At 36.5% G+C, this 12,500-nt stretch overlaps 1 protein-coding gene across 1 annotated transcript in view; it reads right to left on the bottom strand.

Moving 5' to 3' along the window:
- AGK (acylglycerol kinase) overlaps positions 1-12,500 on the bottom strand; it is a 929,730-nt gene that overhangs the window by 889,623 nt on the left and 27,607 nt on the right. Inside the window, exon 3 of the mRNA XM_044088489.1 lies at positions 2,568-2,607. Within this exon, the coding sequence (XP_043944424.1) occupies positions 2,568-2,607 (40 nt within the window). The remainder of the gene's footprint in view (positions 1-2,567; positions 2,608-12,500) is intronic.

The following is a 12,500-nucleotide window of genomic DNA, read 5'->3' as shown; positions in this document are numbered from 1 at the left end:
TTATGAATTCTAGAAAACGTTGAGCAAAAGAGTTGGTACATGAGTAGTTTTCCCATTTAATGGTGGGGTAGTTGAAATCTCCCATTATTAGGGTGTTGGGTTGTACCCTAATACTTTCCAGTGTATCAAGAAATGAGGAGTGTGAATCCTGGGGCATGGTGGGGGGTCTGTAACACGCTACAATTTGGATTGCGGTCTTGCCCAGAGTTAGTTGCACTTGGATAATCTCGGATGCATTATGCTGTGCAACTAGCCTGCAGGTGTGGATATCCTTACTGCTTGACCTTAACCAGTGCTTGGCTGGGTGTGGGAGGGTCAGGGAGGGGGGCTTGACAATTGAATCCAATACAGTAACATCTTTACTTAAAAAAAGAAACATGTATCAAAGAGGAAACAATCAACTGCCAACAAAGATGACCCAGAAGAATTGTGAGAATATATTTTACTTTCTCTTATCTGTTTTTTCTATACTTTGTGACCAGTCCATCCTACTCAGCTTACCTCAAGAGCTCCAGTAAAGCCCCTCTCCCTTGGCAGTCATGGAGTATATTCGATAGATGCAGAGCTCAAGAAAGTTGATGCATATCCTGTTACTATACAACTTATCAAATCAGGAATGAGTGATGAGATATTATGTGATATAAATGCTGTGTATGTTTCTACATATGCCCACCATCAATACTTATCCCTCCTTGAACCTGGTTTGCCTTCCTTTTTTTTCTCCTACAGGATTGACTGAAAGATTTCATATTCCCCCAGCCCCACAGGAATGTTGCCTAACAGCTGACCAGTCCTTTCCCAATCCAGCCCAAGGGTTTCCTGGGTCAGTCACTGAAAAACCAACTAGAGGAGCGGCACAGATATGCCTTTGTTCAATAGGCCAAGTTCAAGAAGTTTTTCACAAAGAATTTGGTGGATGGGTGAAAAAGTTTTTTGAGTAGACTGTGGAAAAGAAGATCAGTGACAAAATTCAAGAAATCATGGTTGCTGGTAACAAGGATATACATCTTATTTAGAAAGTGGGAATTGGGCACAGAAGATGTACACACTTTTTCCATTTGTTGCCAAAGTCGGGCTTTTACATTTCTAAATATACCAAATAAAATACATTTTATGGATGATTTAAACAGCCTAAGACACCTTTATGTAGTGAGCTCAAGTACAGACACGCAGAGTTGGAAATTACACCCTCATATTTCAAAAAGTTACAATATGATGCCCAAATGTATTTTGTTATTAAACTCATTCCCTCCAGTACAGCTCTTTTGAGTGTGTACCTTTAACTCCCAGTTTGTGTGGCTTGAGCTTTAAAAAGATGCAGTTATCACTTTACAGTTCTAACAAATACACATTAACAGAGATCAAATATCAATATAATAGTGTTTGCCATCATGTATGCGTCAAGATAAAGTATTCTGATCATTTGTATGCAGCTAGGTTTGGGAATTATTAATGCAAATATGAACAAGCAATATTTGATGCCTAGAGGAGCAGTATGATGTAACTGCAGAAACGCCTGGTGGCGCACTTGGCTGTAATGAACTTGCCCCCTCCAATATTCTTAGGATTGCAAACTGCCTCACATGATATCACAAGGGGTGATGTATGGAAAAGAAGGAACATGCAACTGTAGTACCCAGACACCTCAACATTGAATATGTATACATTTCACTGTTAACTGCATCCACAGGAGACCCATATGTCCTGTGAGAAAGCATTGTCAGTTAGATATTGCAGGCAAAGTTTCTTAATTTGACAGAGGCTATTGGCATCTAGTTATAGTGGAACCACAACTTAAATAAATGTCTTCATATCTGATGAAGCACCTTGACTGTCTACCCAGAATTCATTGCCGGTATGCACAAACTTCTGGTTGGTTCCCACATGGCATCATTCTGAGGGTATGGGTACTGAGAAAATATGTGGGGAGACAAGCTACAGAAAACATAAAAAACAGCATACAAACTTCCTGTTTTAAAAGAACAAATTATCATCTACAATTTATTAGCTAATAAAACACATTATTAAAAAGAGTGTATGGAAATGCATCAGAAGCACTTTCAAAAGAATTAAGATAGTTACGAAAGAAAAATTGTATCAATAGTAAAACCACAATCCATACATTGGGCTCAATTTTTTTTTTAAACATTTGTTTACCAGGAAAGTCCGAATGGGACAGAGAACATTTTCAGAGGAGGCCTGGGGAGAAATGCTTCAGATACATGTCTTTGGAAATGTGGGAGGAAACCAGAGCACCCGGAGGAAACCCATGTAAACACATGGAGGACATGCAGATTCCACACAGAAGGCACCACAGCCGAGAACCGAAACACACAACCTCTTGCCGTGAAGCAACAATGCTAACTGCTGCAAGCATCTCCTTTTTCCTGACACTTGAAATGTACATAGGAAAATCTAAAAATACAGACACCCAAATGCATATACAAACAGCAAACTGAAATAAAAATAATAAATCACTTTATAAACACTTCAAATAATTCTGGAGAGCTTTTCAAAAAAATATTTTGCTGACTAGTTATGTTCAAGATAGTAAACAGTTGTCCTACCTTGGCTTCTTCACAAGCAGCTCGTCTCAAAAGATCATCACTAAAATTAAAAAAAAAAAAAAAAAAAAAATTATATACACACACATTGATTAATCCCACAGAGATGCAAACATGTTTTTAATGATAGGTCTATAACTAAGTAAGGAATCTTGCTTAAATGGAAATCAAAACTTATTAAATGAAGCATGTAAAACTCATAATAATGCAAACACAAAATATCACAGAGTAAAATACTGTACAAAAAGTCATTTAACAGTTTTTTTTTTTTTTTTGCAATGGGTACAGCCTCACACATGGAAGCCTCGCTCCCCCAATGTTTATAGTAATGATGAGGTTGCTCAAACTTGAAGAAAGGGGAAAATTAGGAAACAAAATTCTACCCTTAGTTTGAGTCATCTAGCCCCAGAATCAGTGTTAAGAAGCACCTGTGACAAATCAATAGACAAAGTAAAGTGATGAATACAAAAGGTTCCACGTCACTTTCCCATCAAAGATAGTGCTTTGCTGTTTTCTTTTTTACTTATTGTCCATAACAAAAACGTTCTCCATAGACCTGGTACATGTCACATACGGTCTATTTTTCATCTAAAAAGACACTGTAATCACTTGGTGTAGCAATTTCAATGATCAATCCTACTTTTTCCTGGACTACTATACCCAGGTTTTTACATCTATTTTTTGAATTGTTGGTAATGGGTGATCCCATACGATAAAAACTTCACTATTTACAATGCTTTGTGACTCATGTTTCCAATGCTTCTCAACTACTTCAATATTGTAGTGCTTGCACAGTCCTAAGTACAACTGTCTTGCCACATTATCATTTCTTACAGGCTCTCTGCAATGAGTTTATCACATCCAGCAACAGGATGTGTAACTGTTTTCAGTTTTTTTTTTTTTTGCACAGAACCTGCATTTGTCTGTTGCTCCCACATATTCAGTGGACTTTGTAAACCAATGTGTAAGGAGTCCACTATCCTAGGCCATTGTTATCAACCTTTCAACATGAGGTTTCAATTCACCTCTCCTTAATCATTCCTATGTTAAATCATGATAGACATGAGGTTGTTTGAGGAGATATATCTTGTCACAATATTTATGCCTTTTCCACATTTTTCCCTCTCATCTGATCCTTCTCCTTATATTCTTTTTTTTTTGGCAAATTAAGCTGCTGTCTGACTTTTGTCTACTTATGATTTGAATTCCATTCTCGCTGGATACCAATATGTTTCTGCTCAATTAAGTGCAGAAGTTATCTTAAACTTCTTCTCCTCATGTTTTAATCTGGTGAGGTCAGCAGATATGTATGCAGTCCCATGACAGCAAATCTATACATGTATTCAGTTTGAATGAGGCCCATACCTTCTTCAGAGCAATGAATATATCTTGGTGTACACTGATTTTTACACATCATTACATAAGCCTGAAGCATTTTTCTTGTTTTCCTGTTCAGCTGATCCAATATCATTTGGGGTCAGTCAATCATCCCAAGGATGTAAGTTAGAACACGAAGAGCAAACTGGGTTTTGGCTTGGATTTTATTCCTAAATGTCAAGGCAGTTTTCAGTATTAGCTTTAGTCTTCTTAAGTATTCCTAATTGAACTTTATTTGCATTTGTTCATGTTTTATTGCCAATCCTTCATCAATTCTCAAATATATATATATATATATATATATATATATATATATATATATATAGTTCCCCTTCAAACCATCGAATGGTTAAAACATCGAAGTTCAGATCATCAAGACCAGAACATCGAGTTTTAAAACATCAAAGGTTTGAAGGGGAAGAAAAAGGTAAGGGTGGTGCCCTGCATACTGTGTGTATCTATGTACCATCTGTGTGATGGCACTACAGACAGGGTACGGAAAATCTCCCGTTTAGCGCTTCTGCATATAGTACTAAACAGGAGATTTCCCTTTACTCCACTGTAGTGCAGTCTCGGAGTTGAAGTATTAAAGTAGGGGGTTGTGGGGGTGCAGTGTGGCGAATCCCTCCTGCATACAATTGTTAAAATTTATTTATTTAATTTTTTTTTGGTTACACTTGTAACCTTTAATGTTTCAAAATTTGATGTTCTGGTCTCGATGATCAGAATTTCGATGGTTAGAAGTGGAACTCATATATATATATATATATATATATATATATACACATACATACATACATACATACATACACACACACAACCAAAGTATATATATACACAACCAAAGTAAAACTCAGACCATACACAAAGTAATACTCGGACCAAAACCAGGACCAACAGATAAAAAATCCAATAACAATCAAAAAATCACTCAGACAGCCAGAACCAAAAGTTCTTAGTTGTAATTTTTTGTTGTTGGAGGGGGAATTTTAAATACAAAATACAGGTGTAGCTATGGGGGAGCCTGTACCCTCTTATTCAACAGTGCTGTGATATTGTGGTGGGAACTGAACTTTTTATTTCTGCACCCACTATACAAGCACTGCAAAGCATATTATCGACTTCTGGATGGTCTTTTGATTACTTGGGAAGGTACACTTGACCAGTTTGTGGTATTTTATTAGTCCATGCAAACAAGTACTGATTTTCTGTCTTTTACTTACCATCATGACTATCAAAAAATTGCATATTTAGATGTCGAGTTGTGCAAGGGGACAGGCAGCATGTTTTCTACCTTAGTATACAGAAAACCTACCTATTGTAATTCTTTTTTGTTTTATACTAGCAGTCATCCCATGCACCAAAAAAGAGGCAATGTTAAGAGCCAACTTATTCGGGTGTCAAGATTGAACTCCGAGGACAATATTTGTTTGTTGGAGTTCAAAAATGTAACAAAGATGTTTGCTGAGAAGGGTTACTCCAATGACCTCCTGCAGCAAATAAGGCAGGAGGTTTGGCTTGGCAGACAAACTAAATTTGCACCGATTATTTTACATGGACTTGAGGGTATTAGAGAGTGTAAAGACACCACTCCACTCAACCTTCAGACTAACATGGTCATACAATACATGCATTATGTTAAACAAACAGGGAAAAGTATTAGAAGAAACTGGTGTATTTTTGAATGTGACAATGTTACTAAGGCAATGTTTGACAAAAGTGTTAGATTTGTTTCTATAGGTGAAACTAATATGAAAATGTTACTTGAAAAGTCTGGTAGTAAGACCAAAGGAGTGCCAGTTGCTAGAAGGTGTGGGTCATGTCACTTTTGTCCTTATATTGACACCAATGACACTGATTTCTTAAGGGAATGCTGGGACAAACTGATGTTACTAAAGTCTGTACTTGCAAGACATCTAGAGTTGTATACATGGCTTCCTGTGAGGCATGTTCAGCCTTCTACACAGGCAAAACTAAAAATGTCTTTTCTACGCGTATTTATCAGAACATGTATAGTATTTAGAAAGGCTAGTGCAAAAGTGAACTTGCAAGATACTCCTTGACCTGTGAGGGATTTACAAAATGTACCTCTTTTGTATTAGAACAAGTGCAGAGATCTATTTACCGACTGGGGAAACAGGCTTCTGCACAGAGAAATCTGTTGGCAACTGAAACTTGATGCTTCAAATTTTCCAGGACAGCGTTTCTGTTACTAATGAATTAAGGAGAAATTCTGTTGTTTAAGCTTTAGTTACACTTCTTTAAGATATTAATTGAAGTATGTCTTTTATTGGCTAATGCTGGTGGGGGTGGGGGAGGTTCACTCATTTTAACTTGCTTTTTAGTTTGGTTCTCCACAGTTCTGAAGACGTCTGGATAAGACGAAAGCGCTTAACTGTGAATTAATGTTGTTCACATTAAAGAGTACTTTGGTTCTGGCTGTCTAACCGGTGATTTTTTTGATTTTGTGTGTGTGTATGTATATATATATATATATATATATATATATATATATATATATATATATCTACACACACACACACACACACACACACACACACACACACACACACACACACACACTTTATATATGTATGGATATATATATATATATATATATATATATATATATATATATATACACACACACACACACACACACACACACACACACACACATATATATATGGATTCACTTTATATTCTTGAAATACCGAAATGTCGAAATTCAGTATTTCAAAGCTATAAAGTTGAATTTTTGAAACAGAAAACTCTGAAGCGCTAAATTCAAAATCTCGCACACCGGAGATTTTGAATTTCGTGCTACTAGTGCACACACACACCATCCTCCCCACACACAAACACAAGCTCTGAACTACATAAAAGCAGGGGGGCAAGCCCCCTTGCACCCCCCTACACCCCCTACTTAAATATTCTAACTCTGAGGTTGCACTATACACAAACACACACACAACACCACACAAGCTACATTCTGCTCGCACATACACACATCACAGCAACAAAGCACACTTAACACACACCACAGCTTCTACCCAAAACCCTTAAAACACACACACTTATCTGAATCTGTAACCACAAGGGAACCTCAGAAGCATTTTGAAATTTGCACTTCTGAGCTTTCGCTCTTTTCAGGATTCCACTTTATCGCCTCGAAATACTGAATTCTGACATTTCAGTTTTTCGAGCTTCTAAAGTGAATCTATATAACTGACTTTCTAAACGTTAGCAGGGGGGCTATGCCCCCCTGCACCCCCCCCGTACCTTTAATATACCAACTCTGAGATCGCACTACAGTGCAGAAATGGAAATATTTCCATTCCGCACTGCGCAATGTCCGTTACACATGGTCAGGATTCCAAAAGTCAAACATATGGTCTCGGCCATATGGGTGTCGGCTTTTTGGCATTTCGACCATGTGTAGGGGACCTATTTATTTTTATATATATACATATATATATATATATATATACACACACACATACACACATATATATTAATATATTATAGACACCCACACACACACACACACACTCCCTGTCCAAGTTCCTTTACATCACATTCCTGTGCCTGTCCCAAATTGATATTTCTTGATTTTTTGGAGCTGCAGCTTTCCTGCTTCAAACATTACTAGTAACATGTAAAGTTTTAACCATTAGAACTTGTGCTTTTAATTCCTCATCTGATAACTTACAGTGTTAATTTGTCTAAAAAAAGTAGATGAGAAGTCTTTAAACAAGGTTGTTCTTTGGGAGCCAAATTATAACCATGGCTTAATCTATCAAGTAAACAGCTTAACGGGCTAATGGCAAGAATGAAAAAAAAAACTGTGACAAATAATCACCTTGGAATATCCCCATTTGAATTTTTAACCACGGGAATGTAATCTGCCCTTTGTTATGGCTTAGCTGCAAAGTGGTTTGCCACTGTTTAATAGTTGCTGTAATGAAATTGATCAGTGCTGGGTGTACCTAACACATCTGTAAGCATTCTTTTATCCATAAATGTGCATGCTGTCAAATGCTTTTCTGTAATCTATCTATGCCATAAGAGTCTTCCCCTTTTTTACAATTCTCTATTATGGTTTTATTTAACAATAAAATACTTTTTGTTCCATATCACTTTCTTTTGTTACCCTTTTTTTTCTACTACCACAGCATCAATTCCATTATATAGTTTGTACATTATTGGAAGACAGGCTATTGATCTATAGTTTTTAGGATGGCTTGCAGTTTCACTCTTACGGAGGAGTATCAGGTTGGTGTCCATTCAGGATGCACATATAAGTCATTCTTACTCAGGGCTAAATCTTTTTGCAAAGATTTGGAATACTTTTAGCCAAAAATTAGGTACTGCATCTGGGCCTGGATTTTTCCAGTTAACAGCTTTTCTTAATTTTATTTCAAATTTTCTGGCCATTACTACATCCCATTTCATATCCTTTATATTAGACCTCCTTACTGTGTTGTCTTCATTTTTCTATCCCTTCAGCGTGTTATGTTCCACAGGATCTTCATAAATATGTTTCTATGTGAGTATTTATTTTTTGGTGGAATATGTATTCTTCTAGCTTTGTTTCCAGGTTCTCTAAAAAAAACTTTTTTGGGTCAATGAATTTTAATTTTATTCTTATTTGTCATATTTTGTTCTTTTCCTTTATATTTATCTGCATATCTTCTAAGTTTTTCTGCCTGTGCTGATATTGTTAGTTTATTTTTGAAACAATGTATATAAATCCCATTCTGTTTAGATACTGTGCATTGCTTTTACCCCATTTTTAAGTATTCTTAATGATCTGTTCCCTCTTCTATATTCTTCTAATACTGTTACTTCTTGTCTTAATTGCTTTATAGTTTTCTCTGTTCAATGCTTCCACGGTGGCATTTTGTTTCTTGAATCCACCAACCTCCACTTGTACAGAAAAGGTGCAAGGCCAAAATATATATCCAAACTAAAAATACAAAAATGGCCAAACACACAAAAGTCAGCATGTTAAATGTTTAATCATCCAACCATAGAAAATATCCAAAGAGAAATCAGCAAACCGGTTTCTACAGACCTGCCTTCTTCAGTGCAATAAACCATGCACGCACACAAAAAATTTAAATAACCACTATTACACTCTCATCAGCTAATTGGAAACCTTCACTAAGCCCAGGTGAAAAAAGAGCACCTAATTTAATAATCCAACTTTTTTTTTTATTTAATATATTATGCCATCCTGATTTACTCCTCCTATTGTACATGTTTCTATCTATTACTACAAAAGTGAACTTAGCAGTAACATGTTTCACAGTATGTTTATATAAAGCATTTGATGGAAGCGCACATCTAACATCACTACGATGTTCAGAAATCTTTAAAGAACGGGAAGTTTGCCCAACATAAACCCATGGCAAGTACAAATAACCAAATAAATAACCCAATACGACTCACAAATCTCCAAACACCCGAATATCAAACACTCAAGAAATGTTATGGGAAGTAAAGTATTTGGTTTTGCAAACATATCTGCAAAAACTACAATGTCGGCAAGGCTGACACACCAGCAAAAATTGGCCATCCAATGAAATCTGTTTGGAACATGTTCCTACTTGCTGGCTTTTCTTACGGTGGTTGTAAGAATCACCCAAAGTCTTCCTCTTTGTATAAGAAAACAAACATCTGGAAGGTACTCTCTCTCTCTCAAGGTGTCATCAAATAAAAAGATTCCCCAGTGTTTTTGTTCCAAATCCAAAAAAAAAAAAATGACTCCCATAATTTGTGACTAATCTCAAAGGTGATCTAGATGCCACTTTGGTTATAATGTAACAACTCAAACCTGTCCAAATTACTTATCATATCCCTTGAATGAATTTATAACCCGTCACAGAATCTTTTAACCATCTCTGCTTCTTGTTTAACCAACACATCAGCTGAAGAACAAATCCTACAAAGCCGCATAGATTGGGCATTACGAATATTCTTAATATGTTGAGGATTTTGTTTCTTCCCTTCCTTTCCCTTATTTCTTTATGTTTTTTGTGGTAAGACTTTATCAGTTATTAATTTAGCTGCATAGTAATATATCTTATTTACTTCTATCATATTTCTCAGTCCTAATTACTGTGTCAATCTGTTTTACCAAACTTCTAACATTTTAGATCTTTTTTACTTTCTGCAATCCATTTCTTTCATCAATTTTAATATGTCTAGCCACCTCCATTAAATCAAGAAGCTCTTCCCTTAGATAATTTTCTTTTATACTGGGAGCACTTTTTTTGCTTTCCATTTCCTGCGAGTATTCTAAAGAAAGTTCCAGAAAATGTTCCTGTGTCTCCAGATGCACCCTGCTTTACCTGCTCTTCTTTCATATGGGAACTCAATGGCTCATCAATTCACAACATTAACTGCATCAGAGTTGCCACTGCTTCCTACTCCTTCCCTTGCTACAGGATGCCTCCTGCTCCACCTGTTTCTTCTTACTCTGGGGACTCACTGTTCCATTGTACTGTGGTGTCATTTGTGTTGGATTTTCTACATTAAACCCTTCAATTCGCACATAATCCATAATTTCAGTTTCAGTTTGTTGAACTTCTTTGTTACAAATCCCCTTTTCTACTTCCCCCTTTGATTTTCTTATTTTTTGTATTGTGAAATTTTCCATGTATGGGTGCCTTTGTCTGCATTTCTCTTCAAATATCTTTGGTGCTGCTTTTTTATAGTAAGTAGTATTGTTTTCTCTTTTGCATCTTTTTCAGATACCTCCTGCGCCATTTACTGCTCCTTAATCTGGGAACTCATTATTCCATCATGCTGCGACATTACTTGTGCTGTATTTTCTACAGTAAATCCCTCACTTCACAGGAAATCCATGACTTCAGTTTCAATTTGCTTAACTTCTACCTTATTAATCCTCTGTTGTACATTTCCTCTTTGCTTTCTTATTTTTTGTATTGTGAAATGGTCCATACCTGGATGCCTTTGCCTGCATTTCTCTTCAAATATTTTGGAGCCACTTTTTTGTGTTTGTGTACTTTGGCTTTCTCCTTTGCATAAATACTGTACCATATGACAGCTCTTTTTGTTTACCTTGTCCAGGTTGTTTTTATACATTTTAAAATCTCTGGTTTTGTTTTTTATATTTTCGTACTTTCTCTGTCACTTCTTCATCATCTGTGTAATGTCTTCCATGCATCTGTTCAGCACAAATTTTCATTTGAAGCTTTTGACAGTTTTCTTTCCTCTAAATCTCTCTCTTAATCTTTCTGAATATCTTCTATCTGAAAAGTCTGGGCTTCTTGCATAATACTAACAACACTTTCTTTAGGGCTCTTTTTTTCGTCAGACAGTTTTTGTGACTTTTGTGGACTACTACTTTCTTCTACAGGGGGGGGGGGGCATTGTCCCCTGAGCCTGGCCTAACCCCATTGTAGGAATGTTTCCATGGCTTGAGGATTCTATACTTCCAATTTATTTTACTACCAGTACATACACTAGGATAGGACACCTTTTTATCCTGGGATCTGCACATCCAATTGTCTTTTTTACTTTTTAATTTACCTCTCTATGTGATACAGGCTATATAAAAATACAGGCTATATATCAGGGTTTTCTTGGTGAGATTTTGTGAAAAGGAATGCACTAAGATTTGAGAATGAATTCAGTGCCAGCAATATTTCTATCCTTTCTACCATCTCTCTTTTTAACCCAACTATTTTGCATAGTATGAAGATCACTGTGCTGTTCTTTGATACAGCACTACATAAGTTCACGGGCAAGTACTAGGCTAGCTGTCCTTGCTGGGCATTTCAAGATTAGCCAAGTTCCCTTTTTACACTCAAATTAACCTATCCCATTTGATTAAAGATTGGTCTTAACCATTCCATGGTCAATAATTGTACATCACCCCAATGAGAATAACTGGGGTCATACCATAGATAATTTGAGGGGACCCACACAGGAGATAAAGCATTTAGTAGCTGCCTGCCTCTGTCCATTAGTAGTATGGGGGCAGTCCTGCGGTAAAGTTTCTGTTCCCCATCCATAGATCAGAGATGTCTTGAATATGGACAGTAATGAACTTTATTTAAAATGGATGGGAAGTTTGTTCCACAGCAGCGGTTTCCTCTGCAAGATATACCTGTCCTTCCAAACTTTTCTTTTGTTACAGAAAAGGTTTAGATCCCTAGACTGACTATAGATCTGATTTTTTCTTCCAATTTTTTGCTCTTAGTTTTTAGGACAAAGTTATCTGTACAGATTTAAATGGTTAGAACTGCCACATCAACTAACATATACACAACTTCTTACCACCTATAAAATTATCCAGCACCCGTCTGCCTGTCCAGGACTAAAACACATTCTAGACAATTATGTTCCCAGTGGGTCAATGTGATCCAGTGACCAAAATCTGCTGTCTGTCTACAAACCTCACAAATCTGCCGCACATTGTCTGCACTTGTACAAGGTTTCTAAAAACTGTAATTCCTTACCTGTGTCCATCAGGTCTATACCCTCCCTTCCATCCTTTAAAACAACTCTGAAATACTTGCTAGCTAA

This window comes from Protopterus annectens, chromosome 11.part0 (assembly GCF_019279795.1).
Source record: "Protopterus annectens isolate FY-2018-M chromosome 11.part0, PAN1.0, whole genome shotgun sequence".
NCBI classification, from domain to species: Eukaryota; Metazoa; Chordata; order Ceratodontiformes; family Protopteridae; genus Protopterus; species Protopterus annectens.
Note: the sequence above shows the minus strand (reverse complement) of the source record. Positions and strands in the feature narration are given on the sequence as shown.